We start from the raw sequence: 20,642 nt of genomic DNA on the forward strand, positions 1-20,642 counted from the left end.
TTTACTTTTAGAAAGGAACAGTTAAAAGAAGAAAAAGACAAGCCAAAGACTTGCAGCAAATATTTACAAACAACCTATCTAAAAGTTCAATTAAATGATTCGTATCTAGAATATATAAAGAATTACCAAAACTCAGCTATAAGAATACAAACAGCCACATGCAAAAAATGGGCAAAAGAAAGACCCTTCGTCAAAGATAATGCAAAGTAATTTACAGTGACAGAAAGCAGATCACTGGTCACCTGAAGAGAGGAAGAGTGAAGAGGGGGGAATTACAAAGGGGTCCTGAGAAACTTCTGGAGGCAATGGATAAACTCATTACCTTGACTGTGGTGATGGTGCCGTGCGTGTGCATGTTTATCAGGTAGTACACTTTAAACATCTGCGCTCTACTGTGTAAGAACAAACCTCAGTAAAACTATTTTAAAAATTTCTGCTCTCAGTCTTTTTACAGGTACAGATGTAACAATTTATATATATGACATAAATTTCAGAAAAAAGTCACATGACAATGAAAATATTTGCAAACGTCCATTTTCAAAGTGCTTTTTTCAGAGCAGGAATTTCTCCGGGAAAGCAATTATCATCTCATTGGGGTTTTTTTGTCTTTTTTTTGTGACCGGCCGCACCGCGCTCAGCCAGTGAACGCACTGGCCATCCCTATATAGGATCCGAACCCACGGTGGGAGCGCTGCCGCGCTCCCAGCGCTGCACTCTCCCGAGTGCGCCACGGGGTCGGCTCTAATTCAGTGTTAATGTCACTGGCAACTTGAGGGTTCAAATTAAATGTTATTTATTTGATTACATCTTCAAAATAATAAAATATTGACTCTCATTTATCATTAAAAAAAGTTTAGCAAATTTGAAATACAGGCATATCTTATTTTGTTGCACTTTACTGCACTTTGTAGATACTGTATTTTTTACCAGTTGAAGATTTGTACCAACTCCACATCAAGTAACTCTATAGACGTCACTTTTCCAATAGTATGCACTCAATTTACATCTCTCTATGTCACATTTTGGTAATTCTCACAATATTTCCAACCTTTTCATTATTATTATATCTGCTGCAGTGATCTGTGATTCAGCGATCTTTAATGTTACTAAAGTAACTGTTTTGGGACACAAAGAACCCTGCCCATACAAAACAGTGAACTTAATCAATAAATGTTGTGTGTGTTCTGACTGCTCAACCAATGAGCTTCTCTCTCTCTCTCTCTCTCTCTCTCCTCTCTATTCCCTGAGACACAACAATATCAAAATTAGGTCAATTAATAACCCTACCATGGCCTGCTAAAAAAAAAGGAAAGAAAAAAAGAGTCACTCATCTCTTACTTTAAGTCAAAAGTTAGAAATGATGAAGCTTAGTGAGGAAGGCATATCGAAAGCCAAGAAGGGCCAAAAGCTAGGCCTCTTGCCCCAAATGTGAACTAGTAAATGCAAATGAAAAGTTCCTGAAAGAAATTAAAAGTGCTACCCCAGTGAAGACAAAAATAAGAAAGCAAAACAGCCTTATTGCTGATAGGGAGAAAGTTTGAGTGGAATGGGTAGAAGATTAAGCCAGCCACAACATTCCCTAAGCCAAAGTCTAATCCACGGTAAGGGCCTAACTCTCTTCAACTCTAGGAAAGCTGAGAGAGATAAGGAAGCTGCAGAAGAAAAAGTTTGAAGCTAGCAGAGGTTGCTTCATTAGGTTTAAGAAGCTATCTCCATAACCTAAAAGTGCAAAATAAAGCAGCAAGTGTTGATGTAGAAGCTGCAGCAAGTTATCCAGAAGATCTAGCTAAGGTCATTGATGAAGGTGTCCAAACTAAACAACAGACAAACTAAACAGATTTTCTTTTTTTCTTCCAACTTGGTAAGATAAACAACAGATTTTCAATGTAGCTGAAAGAGTCTTCTATTGGAAGAAGATGCCATCTAGGACTTTCATAACTAGAGAGAAGTCAATACCTGGATTCAAAGTTTCAAAGGACAAGCCAACTCTCTTGTTTGGGGCTAAATGCAGTTGGTGACTTTAGGTTGAAACCAATGCCCACTTACCATTCTGAAAATCCTAGGGCAGTTAAGAATTATGCTAAATATATTCTGCCTGTGCTCTATAAATGGTACAAGAAAGTCCAGATAACAGCATATCTGTTTACAGCACATTTTACTGAATATTTTAAGCCCACTGTAGACACCTACTGATCAGAAAAATATATTCCTTCCAAATATTACTGCTCTTTGACAAAACACCTGGTCACCCAAGAGTTCTGATGGAGATGCACAAGGAGATTAATGTTGTTGTCATGCCTGCTAACACAATATCCATTCTGCAACCCATGGATCCAGGAATAATTTTGACTTTCAAGTCTTATTAACAAATCCTTTCTGTTAAGGCTATAGCTGCCATAGATAAGCGATTCCTCTGATGGATCTGCTGGGCAGAGTAAATTGAAAACCTTCTGGAAAGGATTCACCATTCTGCATGTCATTAAGAACATTTGTAACTCATGGGAGCAGGTCACAATATCAACATTAACTGGAGTTTGAAAGAAGCTGATTCCATATCCCATGGATGACTTTGAGGGGTTCAAATTTTCAGTGGAGGAAGTAACTGCAGATGTGGTGAAAACATCAAGAGAATTCGAATTAGAAGTGGAGCCTGAAGATGTGAGTGAACTGTTGCAAAATCATGGTAAAATTTTAAGCAAGGAGTAGTGCTTCTTATGGATGAGCAAAGAAAGTGTTTTCTTCAGATGGAATCTACTCCTGGTGAAGACGCTGTGAATATTGTTGAAATGACAACAAATGATTTACAATATTACATAAACTTAGTTGATAAAGCAGCAGAGTGATCTGAGAAGATTGCCCCAATTTTGAACGAAGTTCTACTGTGGGTAATATGCTATCAAACAGCATTGCATGCTACAGAGAAACCTTTCATGCAAGTGAACTTCATTGTTGTAGCTTATGAAACTGCCACAGTTGTCCCAACTTCCATTAATCATAATCCTGATCAGTCAGCAGCCACCAACACTAAAGCAAGACCCTCCACCAGCAAAGATATCACAAGTCACTGAAGGCTCAGATGACTGTGAGCAGTTTTTAGCAATGAAGTATTTTAAATTAAGGTATGTACATTGTTTTTCCAGACGCAATGCTATTGCACACTTAACAGATTATAGTGTAGTATAAACATAACTTTTAATGCACTGGGAAACCAGAAAATCCACATGACTCACTTTATTGTGACATTCGCTTTAATGCAGTGGTCTAGAACCAAACCTGCAATATCGCCTAGGTATGACTGTATTTGTCTTTTAATGAAAGAAGCTGTCTAAATAATCTATTAGTTCAACAACTGTTTCAAGTTCTGTGCCACAAACAGTAAATATGTGGAATGGAAATACATGTACATTTCAAAGCCATCTTCATAGCTGAATTGTTTTGGCCAACTTACCAAATAATTCCACCCCCACCCCCACCCCCAATCTGGTTGAGGCAAATCCTGGATAAGGTTTACAAGCATAGGCTGGACACCCCTGTCACCTTTTCCAAGATGTAGAAGGCCCACTCTGTCAAAGAAGACTGCACGCTGGGTAAGAGATCAAATCTGATGTATGAAATTTCTGAAAGCTCCATCGCTATCACCACTCCTCTTTAACATATTATTGGAAGTACTAGCCAGATCAATCAGAAAAAGGAAGAAAGAAAGGGCAAGACGAAGAAATAAAGGGCAAGACAAAGAAATAAAGGGCATCCAGACTGGAAAAGACAAGTCAAACTGTTCCTGTTTGCAGATGACATGATCCTATATATAGAAAAGCCTAAAGACTCTACCAAAAATCTCCTCAAGCTGATTAATAAATTCAGTAATGTTGCAGGATACAAAATCAATGTCCAAAGATCAGTAGTATTTATATTCTCCAATAACAAACTAACAGAGAAATCAAGAAGTAAGCCTGTTTACAATAGTCACCAAAAAAATAAAATACCTAGGAATCAATTTAACCAAGAAGGTGAAAGATGTCTACAACAAGAACTAGTAATCACTACAGAAGAAATTAAAGACACAAAAAGGCAGAAAGACATTCCATGCTCTTGGATTGGAAGAAACAACATTGTGAAAATGACCATACTACCCAAAAGTGATTTACAGATTCAATGCAATCCCCATCCAAATACCAATATCATTCTTCACAGAAATAGAAAATATGATCCTAACATTTATAAGGAACAACAAAAGACACCAAATAGCCAAAACAATCCTGACCAAAAAGTAAATAAATAATACAGCCAGAGGCATTATATTATCTGACATCAAATTATACTACTAAACTATAGTAACCAAAACAGCATGTTATTTGCATAAAAACAGACACATGGAACAATGGAACAGAATAGCGAACTCAGAAATCAACCCACATACTTACAGCCAAGTGATCTTTGACAAGGCACCAAGAACACACATTGGGAAAAAGACTGCCTCTTTGACAAATGGTGCTGGGAAAATTGGATATCCATATGCAGAAGAATGAAACTAGACCTGCACTTCTAGCCATATATCAAAATCAACTCAAAATGGATTAAAGAATTAAATATAAGACCTGAAACTATAAAACTCCTACAGGAAAACATAGGGGAAACACTTCAGGAAGTAGGACTGGACAAAGACTTTATGAATAAGACTCCATAAGCACAGGCAACAAAGGAAACATAAGTGTGATTATATCAAAATAAAAACCTTCTGCACAGCAAAGGAAACAATCAACAAAGTGAAATGACAACCTACAGAATGTGAGAAAATATGTGTAAACTATTCATATGATAAGGAATTAATATCAAGAATATAAGAGGGACTCAAACAACTACTCAGTAAAAAAAAACAAATGACCCATTTAAAAAATAGGCCAAGGAACTGAATAGACATTTTTCAAAGGAAGACATACAAATGGCCAACAGGCACTTGAAAAAATGCTCAATATCACTAATCATCGGGAAATGCAAATCAAAACCACACTGAGACATCATCTCACCCCAGTTAGACTGTCTATTATCAAAAAGACTGAGAATAACAGATGCTGGCAAGGATGTGGAGAGAGGGGAAATCTTCTACACTGTTGGTGGGACCGTAAATTAGTACAGCCACTATGGAAAACAGTATGGAGGTTTCTCAAACTACAGATAGATCTATCTACAATCCAGCAATCTCACTTCTGGGTATATACACAGAGGAATGGAAATCATCATGTTGAAGGGACACCTACACTCTCATGTTCATCACAGCTCTGTTCACAATAGCCAAGATAGGGAACCAAACTAAATGTCCATTGACAGACGACTGGATAAGGAAAATGTGGTGCATATACATAGTAGAATACTACTTTGCCATAAAAAGAATAACATCCTGCCATTTGCAGTAATATGGATGAGCTTGGAGAAAATTATGTTAAGTGAAATAAGCCAGGCACAGAAGGAAAAATACCACATGTCCTCACTCAGAAATGGGAGCTAAGAGAGAAAGAAGGAAGGAAAAAAAGACCACAGTGGTGTGTTGGACTTACAGAAGGAGAGAAAAGAACTAAGGCTCGGGGGGGTTGGGGGGGGGGGGGAAGGAGTGGAGGAGGGGAATGAAGATATGGGGAATAACTGCAAGTTGAGGGGGTAGGCATGCTGATAGTACTGATCTGATCATCATATCTTGGGATCAGGTGCTGATAGCTCAGTGCCCTTTGAATACATATAATCAATAAAAATAAATGAAACAAAAATAAGAAATTATAGTTTCTTTAATGTCATTTACCTAAAAACATACCAAGAAATGTTTTCACATTTTCCTCCTACATCTCAATGGAATGTCATTCACTTTCCACTTTAGAGATGATACTGTAGATTCTAGCAGGAAGGTAAACAATTAACAGCATTTACTATAATTTGGTACCACCTGTAGTCAGTGTAATCCTATGGAAAAGTTGCTATAAAAGCAACTACATTAAATAGTAAAATAACATGGCTACTATAATCATTAATACTATTGAGCACTTATGTGCTAGGCAGTATGTGCTAGGCACTTAAGTGCTTTGCATGCATTATTTTATGTAATCCTCACAAAATTCCTATGAGGTGGCTATTTATTTTATTGTCATTGTATACAAGTTTAAGACCTTCAATTAGGATAAATTTTATTCTTATTTATAAATTTATAATGTAAATATATTGTAAACATATATAATTTTTAATTTCAAATTTTGTTCTTATTATCTTATTTTGTAATTAGCATAAGAAACAAACATTAATTACAAAACTTAATTACTTCAACTTCTGGGCAAAAAATAATTAGTTTTGGTAAATTTTATAGATATTTACTTCCCATTTACTAAATGACATTCATTACAAATAGTAGAAAATAATATTACTAAGTAATTTCACCTTATTTATACTGCAAATTACTAATGAAGACAGTAAACTATATTGTCTTTTAAAGTTCACTTTGCATAAATTATTTGTCTATGACAATTGAATCATTAATCTGGGACTCCCTGTCCAACTAGAAAAGACTTCTAGACAAAGCATCTCCTGTTGGTCTAAAACAAATTTATTTCAACGGCACATCAAACGTAGGCACTAGGATATGAAAAAGGCATATGTACTCAGAAGACAGAATAATAAAGAGAATGGGAAACAGAAGTGTAACATAGCATATTTCTACCATATGGTAAAAATATAGCCATTCATACTCTATAAAATAACATCCCTACTCTTTGGCACACAAGAATATCTAGTTAGTGACTGTTTAGAATGTTTTTCTTGGGGATTATTTATACAATAATGCATGTCATGTTTAGAAACGGTGGTATTTAGTAGACACCCTGATATTGTTATTGTTCACAGTAGAGCATGGAGTCACTTTAGTTACCCTTTTTTAAGAACCTAGACTCTGGAATCATCTACTGGATTGAATCTCTTCTCCACCATTTATTAATTAGGCAAGTTACTTAATCTCTGTGTCCCGGGTGCCACATCTGTAGACTGAAGGTACTATTGCATCTCACCCATGGCAGACTGTGAGGGTTCACTGGCCTGTGACTATTAAGCTCTCAGTGCTATTAGCTCTTACAACTCACTCATCTTAGATGGATATCAGCAATGTGTTGCCATTCCATTTGGTGTTTTTTGTTTGTTTCGTTTTCTTTTTTTTTTTTTAACTTTGGTGATAATCAAGAAGAGTACCTAGTCTTCTTGAGTGGCAATGGAATGCTGTGCTATCTTGCAAGAGCTAATAATGAACATCTCTTCCCAACTCTGCATTCAGTATGTCATGTGAGTAGCTTTCCTCCCCATAGTGGGAGTAAATATACCACAGAAACTGGAAAACACAAAAATCAGGACTCTTCTTTATTTAGAGAGCTGGTTGCTAAACATTCACTAGCACACCACTGAATACAGGGAGTCTTCAAGATACAAGTAGTTTAACTTTGGGAAAATCTGAGATACAATGATTATTGTCCTACTATTACAAATTGTGCACTCTTTTCCCCATCTACTGAATGTACATTTCAAATCTAATTGACAAAATATTTGTTAAAATACATATTTTTAATAAATAAAATTAAATTCGTTCTCTAAGTAAATCCTAAAATCAAACACACATGCCACACAGGTATGGAAAGTACTGAATAAGAAACCTTGTGCTATTTATTTAGTAGCTTGGAAAGTACTGAATAAGAAACCTTGTGCTATTTATTTAGTAGCACAGAATAGTGCTGCAGTAAACCACAGCAATAACAGACCATGCAGATGGTCTGGCTCTTGGTTCTGGGATTTGAAGGCCCACATAGGACAAGAGACTTGGCTGAAGCTGCATGAGAGGGGCTGAACTGAAAACTCTGAACAGAAAAAAAGGAGCTTTTTCTTTTATTATTCCTACTCACCTGTTGAGGAAACTGAGGTTGCTCAAGAACATAAGCTAACTTGTGCAAGGTCAAAAAGCTGGAAAGCGATAGAGCAGGTGTTAAAATGAAAGTCTGCCTGATTTGAAGTTTCGGTTTTGAAGACACTCAGCACACACTGAGAACTCAAAGAGTGGTTTAGAGAACGACACGGGTGGGTGGAGGGTATAGAATAACACCTGAAGAAAAGCTATACCTACTGCACAGCACGCACTTTTGGAAGTGAAGCCTTTAAGATCCACTAAAGAATGGAAAATTGCCCTGTACTCAGTGCCTAAGAACTCCTTAAAATATATATATAAATACGGGACACGAAACCACCTAGGTTTTAGGGCCTATTAATTTCTTAATCTGTACTAGCACAGAACCTAACATGTATAAGTGCTCAATTCCTATTTGTGGAATGAACAAATGACCATGTCAGTTATAAACTTTTCAGCTTTAGAGCCAAAAAAAATTTCTGAATTCAGTTTAAATTATTTATCTATACATTTGTAGATTTGGAGAAGGATTAAACTTTTATTTTTCATGTTGACCAAAAGATGTAGTCTCTAAGAGTTGTTATTCATTAATATCTAAGAGTATTAGTATTAAAAATGTTATGGGGAAAAAGGGTGTGTGTGTGTGAGAGAGAGAGAGAGACCATGTTACCATGTTACCATTAACAAGGAGACAGTTGAATTTTAGGAAATAGGTTTGTCTCTCAATCCATTACCAAATAAGATGTATTTTATATATTTCTCAGAAATCTTTTGTTGGAGATTTGTTCTACTAAACAGTCAGTTCATCATCTACAATTACAAATTTAATTTCCATAATTTTCCTTCAATGTATATCATGAATGTTAAAGTTTCTATCAATCTATTCCAAACTTTCATTAATCCTATCTTTGCTGTATCATCTTGGTTTCCTTATCTATGAAGGCTTTTTCTGAATGTTTACCTACTTTTTGACAAAATTAACCATATCCTCAGTGATGATTAATTTTAAGTGTCTACTTGACTGGGTTAAGGGATATACCAGCAAAGCATTATTTCTGGGTATGTTTGTGAGGGTGTTTCTGAAAGAGATTGGCATTTGAATAAATGGACTGAGAAAAGAAAATTCACACTCACCAATGTGGGCAAGCACCATCCAACTGGCTGAATGCTCAGTTAGAACAAAAAGGAAGAGGAAAGGTGAATTTTCTTTCTTTCTTCTACAGGTGGGAATCTTTTCCTGTCCTTGGACACCAGAACTCCAGGTTTTCCAACATATGGACTCCAGAACCTCACCTGCTGCACCCTCAGGTTCTCAGGCCTTTGGCCTCGGACTGGACTGAGCCATGCTTCTCTGGTTCCCCATCTTGCAGACAGCCTCTCATGTGACTTCTGAACCTCCATAATCACATGAACCAATTCCCCTAATGAATCCCTTCTCATGTATCTATAACAACCCTGACTAATACACCCTCCTAAGCACCATCTATAAAACTTAAAAACACTTTCTTAATATTGGTGTTCCCTATAAGCAACCTTAGGAAAGAACAGTGAAAAACAAAAGGTAGTACTTAGGGAGCTCCAGGGCCAGTCTACATGCATTCAAACCCTGGCTCTGTCACATATTTGCTATGCAATCTTGGGCAACTTATTCAAACTCTGTGCCCATTTTTCCTTATGTAAAGTGGAAATAATCACAACCTCCCTGTAGGATTGTTGAGAGATTAACTAAATGAATTTTTATACGTAAAGTGTCCAGAACAATGCCTGTATATTAAAGGTAGTACTTAGGAAGCTCTGGGGCCAGTCTAAATGCATTCAAACCCTGGCTTTGTCACATACTTACTATGCAAACTTGGGCAACTTATTTAAACTCTACGTGCCATTTTTTCTTATGTAAAGTGGAGATAATAATAACCTCACTGGCGGGACTGTTGTGAGACTAACTGAAAGAGTTTTTATACGTAAAGTGCCCAGAACAATGCCTGTATAGTTAAGTGTTATATCAAATAAGAGCTGTTCTTACTATAGTCATTCTTATATCCACCATCTGATATGGAAAAGATATTCAATGTCTGGTTGTTAAATTCAGGAATGAATAAAGGTTGAATCACTTATTATATCTGTCTCTAGCCAACTGGTTTCATTTTAATAGTATTTGTTTTCCATACTCTTTTAATGTTAAATGTCTTTCTATCCAAAACATACAGAGATAATCCATTTTAAAGGACTCCTTTTTCTAGGCAAAAGACGTAACAGTTATTACTATCCTGTTAGCTTCTTGCATCATATCAAATTGTTTCTTTAAAATCATAATACATATGAATATTTGACTCTTAAAAGAATCTTTCACTGTTCATACATGGTTTTCTCTCCACTGATAGTACTTCCAACTATTTGTTAATTCAATAAATGAAACGGAAATGTTGCCAATCAGAGACATGCCCCTTTAATTCAATAAAAGGAATGTAATCTAATATATCTAAAGACGATCTAAAGAAAAATAAAGATGTAATGAGTGTTTATATGGCCCATGTGCCCTGCCTCTTAGGCCTCTTAATCAATCAAGACCACTCAGCCTAACAACAATAAAATATCTCATTACATTATCATGTTCAGTATTAGAAGCAATTTTTATGTAGGAAACACACTCCTATTAAGGACATCATAATATGTTCAAGAGCAGAAATATTTTGAATTTCTCAGGATCAAAACATTTATTCTGACTTAATAGTCAACAATTTAAAGGCACTTTATAATGCACAATGCATTTTCATAATTATGATCTTAATAAGTATTTACGTACATTCTCTAGAAAGAAGTAGAATATTCAGGTAAAATCAGGGAGCCCGCAGGTTTGATTAACTGCTTAGGACAATGTATACTACAAGGTGCTTGTCCTAATCTTAATATTATGCTTGGGAAAAAATGCTCAAAACAGTGAAGCAAACCTGCTCAAAAAAACATCAAGAGTAATGACTAGAGTTCAGGTCTGGCCCATACAGTAGTGGTTTATGACACCAGCACCTTCAACTGAGGACCCCACTACAGAAACCGGTTGTTATCGTATTGAAACTAACATAAATCAGAACAGATTTTCTTTTATTTTTGATTTAGAAGAACACTTGCTTCAACAAAGCAAAAAGTAACACTTTAAAAAAGATAGTGAAATGGTCTTCTTTCTGAATTGGAACAAAGTTTTGAAATAAACTCAGGAACAAGTCATCATCAGACTGGAAGTCCATGGGGCAGGGGGGACACACAGGGCAGAAAGAGAGAAAAGGAGTCACTCTGAGGTTGCACATTCTGAAGTCTCTTATTCTCTTTGAGCTGGAAAAGCTTTCAAAAATAATATAATTTTTATAAGCTTTAGCAAGGAGAAAAAATATTATCATAAAAAATAATAATGAATTCCACAGAGAGCCTGAAGCTGCACTGCATGTATTTTCATTATGTGCCTTAAAGGCAACCAGCCCTCGCCCTGCTGAACCTGGTGACAGCAAGGTCTTAACCTGACTGCCAGTGCAGACACTACCTGTCACTGCTGGAGAACAGCAATAATTATGATGAGGTTCAAAGTGACAATCATTTCCAATACAAACTAGTTTCCGTCATTTTGCTATAATTTTACCCTACACAACTTACCTAAATAATCAATGCAAAATGCAATGCCAGTTTACTAATTCATGACTTTTCAGAAGAAGTATTATGTTTTTTCTATTTTACTGTTAATCATGATTGAAACCAGGTTTTATTATAAAACAATTAGTAGGTTGGAAAAGTTTTAAAACCCACTGGTCTAGTTCCTCAAATAACACAGTTAAATTAACTCAGTTGTATTTAAGCTTATGTTTTTGTATTCTTGGAGTACACAACAATTTTTCATGAGATATGTGGACCAACAGATAGATTTTAAGAGGATCAATTTCTACATTCTTAACTTTCACACATACTCTTACCTACAAATGACTTTTCCCCAAATCCTATTTCAAAATAGTCCTGTTCTCAAGTTACTGTAATAGATGTACCTCTTAAAACAAAGAGACAATATAAAATACTGGTGTTAATGAGGTTTAATAATGGTTTCTAAAGCTTTTACAAAATATTGAAGGTGGAGCAAAATAACTTTTGAACTGATAGATAATTAAAAATAATTTTTGGTGACAGAACTATTAGTAGTTTTTGACATCTTAGCTCAGGTGGAATTCAGAGAAATTGCTATAGTAAAACTTTTTCTGCTCTCATCTATTTATTAACAGAATATACTCTTTCAGCTTCTTTAGAAAACAGACAAATTGGAACAAAATTGATGCTGAATAGTGGGAGCCAAACTTCTCACTGTCACCAAAAAAGTTCCGAAAGATGGAAACAAGAGGGCTGGAAGCCATTTTGTGGTGTTAGACTGGAGGTGTCAATATGTACCTTGGAGAGAAAAAGAGAGAGAGAGAGAGAGAGAGAGAGAGAGAGAGAGAGAGAGAGAATGGATATAGAAGTTTATGCAGAAACTCACTTTTAAAGAAATCAGTGAGAAAAGGGGGGAACAAAGTTTCAGTGGAGAAACCTGAAGACACTATCTTAATTAAGTGAAGAAAGTTAGCATCACCAGTGATGGGACATAAGCCTGCTAACAAGGTGCCCCGAGGACACATCATTCTGTGATATTCATGTCAAAATTATAAACTTAATATAATCATGAAAAAACACCTGACAAATCCAAATTAAGAAATATTCTGTAAAATAAAAGGCCTACATGCTTCATAAATACCCAGGTCATGAAAGACTAAGAAAGACTAACAAATGGTTCCAAATTCAAGACATCTCCATATTAGATAAAAGTACAGTACCTGTGATGGGTTGATTCTTTCTCCAAAATTTGTTTGCTGAAACCCTAACCCCAGGTACAATGAGTATTACATGTGGGCCCTAATACAATATGACTAGTGTCCTTATAGAACACAGACATGCACACACAGGAAAAACCATGTGAGAACCCAGCAAGAAGGCAGCAGTCTGCAAGCCAAGGAGAGAGGCCTCAGGAGAAACCAACCCTGCAGACACCTTGATCTTGAACTTCTAGCCTCCAAACCAGCGAGAAAATAATTTTTTGTTGTTTAAGCTGCTCAGTCTGTGGTATTTATTACTGTGGCCTAGCAAACTAATACAATACAAATGTTACCTTCTTGATTTTTTAATCACACGGTGGAAAAATAAGATAATGTCTTTATTTTTAGAAAATACAAATGGAAGCACTTAGGAGTTAAAAGATACTATGTCTGAAACATTCTCTGAAATAGATCAGAGATAAATAATACCTATGTAAGAGAAAAAGAGAAAGAGGAAGAAAGAAAGTATATCAAAGCAAAAATGGTAAATATATTAACATTTGGAGATTATGAATAAAGGTATAAGGGAATTCTTTGTACTAATTTTGCAACTTTGCTTTTTGTCAAATTATTTCAAAATAAAAAGTGTAAAAAAATTATGCTAAACCTAGTTTCAGTCTAACAATAAGTAAAATTTATGAACAGGCATACTAACTATTGTGGTTTAAGCCAGAGACATCTTGTTAAGAAAATCATTTTCAGTAATATTTTTACTTTTTACTTTTGATCTTTATCAAAATTTTCTAACACAGATATATGTTGTTCTGGTCACATATATACTACTGATGATATATAATATATATATCACCACCACCCAAAACTAATTTTTAACACTTACTATACATGTTTGTTTTAGAATATTATCTTGAGGCAATTAATAAAATATTTTAAAGCATAATTTATATTATACTAGAATAAACTTTTGTGGTATAACAGAAATACATGTTCAGAGAGAAAAAAGAACATCACTAAATTTCCCAATCATAAGATCTTATTATTGTATTTTTTAAATGAACTATAACAGATATCAAGTTGCTATATACTTAGATGCTAATGAATCCACTTAAAAATGATGAAACAGTCAATAATCAGAATATACTAGGAATCACATTCTTTGTAAGACAAGTGTAAGCTGTCAATATTTTTATTACGAGAGATACACAGACATTTAAAATGTTTGAAGCCAAAGCACTTACCAACTGTACTAGTTTATGTCCAGTGAGGTAAGTAACAATAAATGTCCCATAAGAGGGAACCAATTGATGTGAGGAGCGAGGATGGAAACTCTCATGAAAAAGCACTAATTGAATTTAAAATGGTTATGGTTACTCACCAAAATATTATTTCTTGCAATTTTTGTTCCTAATAATTTCTAGGCTGTTTCCATTAGTCATGTGGTTGCTCCTATAAAATTCAGCACTATTCCCAAAAAGCAACTTCTCTAAATTATCAAGGTGATAACTACCATTTACTTTGGTTTAGCTTTATAAAAAGGTTACCATACTAAAGTTTTCTCTAGCTTCAGAATTCTAGTAATGTCACCACAGGGCCACTATAGTTTATGGAATACTAACTGTTCAACTCATTTAAGATACAACAATGTTAAAGAAAGATCACAAATTCTACCATTTGAGAGGGAGAGCTAAGAATATAAATTGAACCCTTTTATTCTTCAGTGAACAGGGCGGGACTCTTATGAGGATTAAATGCGTTAACACATAACGTGTCTGACACATGTACTAAACGGCGCCTTACTTTTTTTCACAAACAAAACTTTCCTGATTGGTGTGAAAACATGAGTTTTTTCTGTTTGTTTAAGAATCTCAAATGCAGTGCATATGACGGACAATAAGGGCTATAATAAGATTTTCTTTATTAATTTCAGTAGATACTGTGAAATTAAAGCCTAATGCTTGAACATTTTATCTACACATGAAGTTCATTTTTCTTTTTAACAAATTCACGCCTTGAAAGAAATGCAAAATATAAGGATTTATTTTCTTACAAGTCATTTTAAGGCATTTCCTAAAATATGTACAACCAGGCATCACTACTGCTGGTTTCTACAGGGAATATAAGAACATAAGTTGGGCAGGGGGGGGGGGACCTTAAGCTACTTAAAAGCTTTAAATTAATACTGAGCTATAAACAAAGGTACTTAAAAAGCAGTACTCACGTTAGCACAGTGTAAGGCTAAAGCACAAAAGACAGCAAACATTTTGAAGTTGTTTTCGTCTGTTTTCGAGAAGGCACTGCCACTTATTTTGTTCACCATCTGCACCACGCCTATCACGCTGCCTCGGCTCACGATGGGCATGCACAAGATATTTCGGGTGGTATAGCCTGTGTACAAGTCTACTTCTCTGAGGGAATATGAAAGAACAAAATAGTAACCAAGAAGAAAAAACAAGCAGAAGAAAAATGACACATTCGATCACAAATCTCAACTCAGTTTTGCCATTTATATGCTTCTATTACAAATAAGTGTAATAGCATTGTTAGCTTCTAAACTCGGGGACTAGGTAACATTTGAAAGCGTTTTATTAAAACCTTTTCAAAACTATTCTAACCAATTTGTTTTGTTTTCAAGGGAGTTTTCTAGGACAGTCTCTGGGAGGCTTTCAGCTTATCATTTGTTTTTCCTTTTAAGTATCCAGCATTAATAAGTAAAGAGACAAACAATGTGGAATCAGAGGGAAAATATAATAAATCTGGTAAAATGACATGTTCCTTTGAACATGGTCATGTTTACTAGAGATATAACTTGCAAAACCAACTTAAAAGGGAGCTACCACCTTATAAATATAGAGCAAGGGTCAGAAAAATTACACACCATGGGTCAAACCAACCTGCCCCCGTTTGGTAAAGTTTTGGTGGTACACATCCATACCACTCACTTATGGATTATCTGAGTTTGCTGTCACCCTACAAGGAAGAGCTGAAGACTTGTGACAAAGACCTTAGGGATACTAACGCCCAAAATACTTAGTAGCTGTTCCTTAATAGAAAAGGTTTGCTGACCCTTGATCTGAGGAAATTCTTGCTGAAAATAAGAAAGTTCCACAGAAACAACCATATAACTAATGGTAGTTGGTTATATGGTAGTCATCAGTGCCTGGCTTTTCTCATTTAGCATAACATTTTTGAAATTCATCCATTTTGTTGCATGTATCAGTGGCTCAGTTCTTTTCATTGCTGAGTAGTATCTCTATTGAATGGATAGATCACATTTTGTTTATCCATTCATCAGTTAACGGACAATATTATTTATTAATATTCAGTTGTTGGCAATTTTGAAAAATGCTGCCTTAAATATTTGCATATAAGTCTTTGTATGGACATATGTTTTAATTTTCTTGAACTAATATCTAGGAATGAAGCTACAGTAAGTGTATGCTTATTTTTCAAAAATCTGCAAAACTGTTTTCCCAAGCAGTTGTACCATTATACACTTCCGCCAGCAAAATTTGAGGGTCCCAGTTTCTCCACATCCTTTCCAATTCTTGTTGATAAAGTGTTCTTAAAATTTCAGTTGGTGTGTAGTGGGATCTAATTGTCAATTAAATTTACATTCCCCTCATTTCAAACATATTTTCATGTGTTTAAGGTCCATTCATATATCTTCTTTTGTGAAGTGTCTGTTAAAATCTTCTGCCCTTTTTATTAAATTGGATCTTCTTAATATGTTGGAAAGATTTTTATATATTCTAGATACAAGTATTTTGTCAAATATATGTTTTGCAAATATTTTGTTCCAATCTGTTACTTGCATTTTCATTTTCTTATTGTCTGCATTTTAAATTTCTTAATTTATTTTTTTATATAAAAATTTTATACTGGGATATATAAATACTTTCAAAATTTAAGCACTGAAATGACAATATTGTTTTTTGGAAAAAATAAAATTTCAGAATATTATTGATTTATTGATAAAATATACTACAAGAATATAGCTATGTACATATGAGGTGTGTATATGTGACATATATCAATCAAGATCAAATACACAAAAATATCTTTCTATTGCTTATTTTACTTGTTTTTTAAAGTAAACCAAATGTTTGAATTAATTAAACAATCTGGTCAAAATATCTGAAATATTACTCTTTAACAGTTATCGCATCAATCTTGGGACTTTCGATTTCTAAAGATTTATTAAAACTGTATCACATAATTTGGTTTCTAGTTCTCCAGAGAAAGGCAAAACAAAACAAAAAATCTTTATAAGCTATCCTGATATCCAACTTTAATAATACTCTGTAAAAATTGTGACTTACTGAGTTCCTACTTCGTATCACAGAATTTCCAGACCTTTTACAAATGTTATGTGTAATCTTAAACACACACACACACACACACACACACACACAAAATACAAAATAGGAATTATCATACTCATTTAAAATGAGAAAGCTGAGGTTTAGAGAAATCACATAACCTATCCCAGGCCACTCAAGAGCTAATAAATAACAGAACTGTGATTTAAAACCAGACTTGTCGATCTCAGAAGTATGTCATTTTATTACTGTGTTGCAGCCTTTTAGTATATGATTTGACAGAGAATATGCTCACAAAAAAATGATGACACTATAATTTTTAAAAATCCACAACAGCTCAATAAACTAAAATTCCTGCCTATTGCTTGTTTTTATAACATTTTAAACTCCTACAGCTGGATATCATCATATATTGACTCAGAATTCATCATTTTATAAGTATACTGACTTCTGATAATAGAGTTCGTTCAAAGAAGAAAACTAAGGAGGAAAGAACTAATTGAGTTGGGACATGAAGAACCTGGGCTCCATGACAGCGGTTTCAGCTGAGCGGGAAATTAAAGGAGATGATGCAGTAATAAACCATTTCTGACCTGTTAAAGCGTGGATCAGCATAAGCATCTGGAATGTTCAGGACTTCCCCTGTTCTTGCTACTTGACCAGCAATTCCTTTCTCAATTGAGAATCTGCATACAGAAAAGAGAAAACATGCTAATTAAAATATAGATGCTGTAAAATAATTCTGAAATATTTAATTACTGCCAAATATTGACTAAAAAGGCATTGTTATATTTTACATGCATGTATTAATTTTACATTTACATTATTTGTCATCTTTCTTATAAAATACGTAAAAGTAAAGCAGAAAGGCATTACATAGTAAACACTTAAGAACCTTGTTTTAAAATATAATTCACAATATATTAAATTATATTGGTTCGCAAATTGAAAAATTAACTAGCATTCTCCTGTACTGAACAATAATAAATAATCCCTTACATATGCAAAGTAATTATAATATACAAGATGTTTCAACCTAAATTTTCTTAGGGGATTCTCAATGAGGGTCAGCTTAGGCCTATATGGGTTCAATGACTTGCCAACATTCTTAAAATATCAGTGGCACAATAACACTAGAACGCAGATCTACACCAGTGTGCTTTCCACCACACATACAACCAAACTCACAGATTGAGTATGTACCTTGAGATATTAGGACTATATAGAAATAACACAATGTATAACTTTGAGTGTTTTTATTCTCTAACCTGTTAAATTTTAAAACAATCAACATACAAGCATTACCTGATTACATTCAATTGTTTTTGATATCCAATATTAGCATTTTCCTTTTGTAAATATATTCTCATATTTATAAGTATTTTTCTCATTACTATATTATCAATATACTTGGATGCATTTCAAAATTTAGTTAAGATGTCTATAATTCACAATATCTATAATTTTCAATAGTTCAAAAATAATTTCTGTAATACTACATTTTCAACATTATAGGAAATAATCATTATTGAAATAAAGCTTCACCCTAACAATTATCAGGAAAATTCAAAAGAGAATTGACACAAAAGAGAATTAACTTAAAACACCAAAAAGTGTACCAAACATTTCATAAAACCCACGTTTTCTTCTTCTGGTTTTCTTATGCTATGAACAACATGAATGCAATGAATTAGACTGCCATGAGCAAAGAATATCAGAACCCATTTCATGATTTATGCTTGTTTGTCTTGATCTGAGAGTAGTCTGAACTATAACTTTTATTTAAACTCTCTGGTTTGCTACCTGCAGTCAGTGGAAACCCATAAAATAGAAGCATGCCCTTACTTATATAAATGGTGGGCACCAACTAGTCATCTGAGAGTTACAGTAAACCACATTCCTCTGTTTTTCCTATGCTTGTAAACACAGACCTTAACTGATTATTTTCAAAATTAGATCAATACCAGAAGTGTTAAGGAACATTCAAACCTTCAGCAAGAGAAATGACTTTGACTAAGTGACTATATCTAGACTGATACACTGAGAGCTAAAAAACAAACAAAAAATAAAATTTTTTAAAAGCCCAAACTTCTATATGGTGCCTATGAGTCAGCGCTATGTGAATATGGAATATATAATCTATCACCATAGAAACATCTGGATGTGCCCACTGGCAGACAGTGGTGAGGCCCCATGGTGTAGGTCATACTTTTCAGTTTCCTTGACATTAATTTCCTTATATGATAGACCGCCCAAATGAAGAGCAATTCTTAGTTAATAAGGAACAATGTTTTACTAGAATGGTGTAATTACCAGAGAACTTTATAATATTATGTAGAAAAATAGTTAAACAATATGCACAAAGCAAAAGAAATGCAAATGTCTGCTAAAAGATAAGCAAATGAAAAAAGAAAGAATGATGCAACAATCACAATAATTCCTTGAACTTTCAAAAGGAGAGAACAGAACTGAGGCTACCAGAGGAGGGACAGGAGGAGGGGGAAGAGGTTAGCAAGGAATTGGTAAAAGGCACAAAAAATGATTACGCTACATAATGATAAATATAGTAATCATCTTGATTTGAGCATCACATATTGAACACATGTATTGATATTCAATGCTGTACTCCACAGATATGTTCAACAAATAATATTTCAATTAAAAAAACAGAAATATCCATTTCCATTTAAGACAAAAAAAAGAAATGCAAATGTCTAAAAAAGTTTTTCACCTTTGAATGTTACGCTTGATTCTTAAGTTTTGTGACAGTGCTCCTTGTAGGTTTCCAGATTGTAATATGATTGAGCCACCATGCCTCCACAGACAAAATATACTTAATTCTGTTCATTTAAGTGACAATAGCTGCCACATAAAAAACAAAGAAGGCTTTGGTTTCAAGATTTAAGAAAAGTGTGCCATATGATTGACTAAACCAACTGGTCTGTTATAGAATGTGTTTAAGTCATCAAATATACTGGATCAATGTCTACTATTGTCTGGACTGTGAGAAAGTCCCACAGGTTGGGAAGAGGAAGGGGCCAAATTGATTAAGTTCACCTTCACTTCTAGACATGGGAAGACCTGCAGACTCCAGGTGGAGTGTACCTTTACCTACCTGGGAGCACTAGTAACTTTTTCCAACATGATTTCCAAAAGGACCGCCTCCGGAAGACGGCATTTCCAGGAGTGACGCTAAAGCTTCCTAGGCGCGGTTTCCTGGCACTGCAATGTCATTCCCAGAAGTACTACCTTCAGGAGGCGGGTCCTGGTGGGAATGATATCACAGTATGACAAGTATTGTCAGCATACCTGTGAATAGGCACAGAAAAATGGGTAATAGAACACCTGCACATCTGTAATCAGAGTATAGGACATTCTAATCTAGCTGTACCTTATCTCTTTGGTCTTCTTGAAGACAGGTTTTCCTTCCTTTTCCTCTCCAATATCAAAAAGATCTGAATATAACTCCTTGTTCTTATGGTCCACCTGGAAAAGTGCACAACGATCGGCATTCACCAGGTTTTTTGCATATATCTGAAGACAAATAACAAAACACAAGTAAGCAAG

The 20,642-nt window shown here is 34.7% G+C and overlaps 1 protein-coding gene across 1 annotated transcript in view; it reads right to left on the reverse strand.

Moving 5' to 3' along the window:
* Positions 1 to 20,642, reverse strand: part of PDE10A (phosphodiesterase 10A) — a 307,572-nt gene that overhangs the window by 53,965 nt on the left and 232,965 nt on the right. The window contains exons 11-13 of the mRNA XM_063098382.1: positions 20,467 to 20,609; positions 17,669 to 17,761; positions 14,975 to 15,161 (exon numbers count right to left, since the gene is read on the reverse strand). Coding sequence (XP_062954452.1) covers positions 14,975 to 15,161; positions 17,669 to 17,761; positions 20,467 to 20,609 — 423 coding nt within the window. The remainder of the gene's footprint in view (positions 1 to 14,974; positions 15,162 to 17,668; positions 17,762 to 20,466; positions 20,610 to 20,642) is intronic.

Source organism: Cynocephalus volans, chromosome 5 (genome assembly GCF_027409185.1).
Source record: "Cynocephalus volans isolate mCynVol1 chromosome 5, mCynVol1.pri, whole genome shotgun sequence".
NCBI classification, from domain to species: domain Eukaryota; kingdom Metazoa; phylum Chordata; class Mammalia; order Dermoptera; family Cynocephalidae; genus Cynocephalus; species Cynocephalus volans.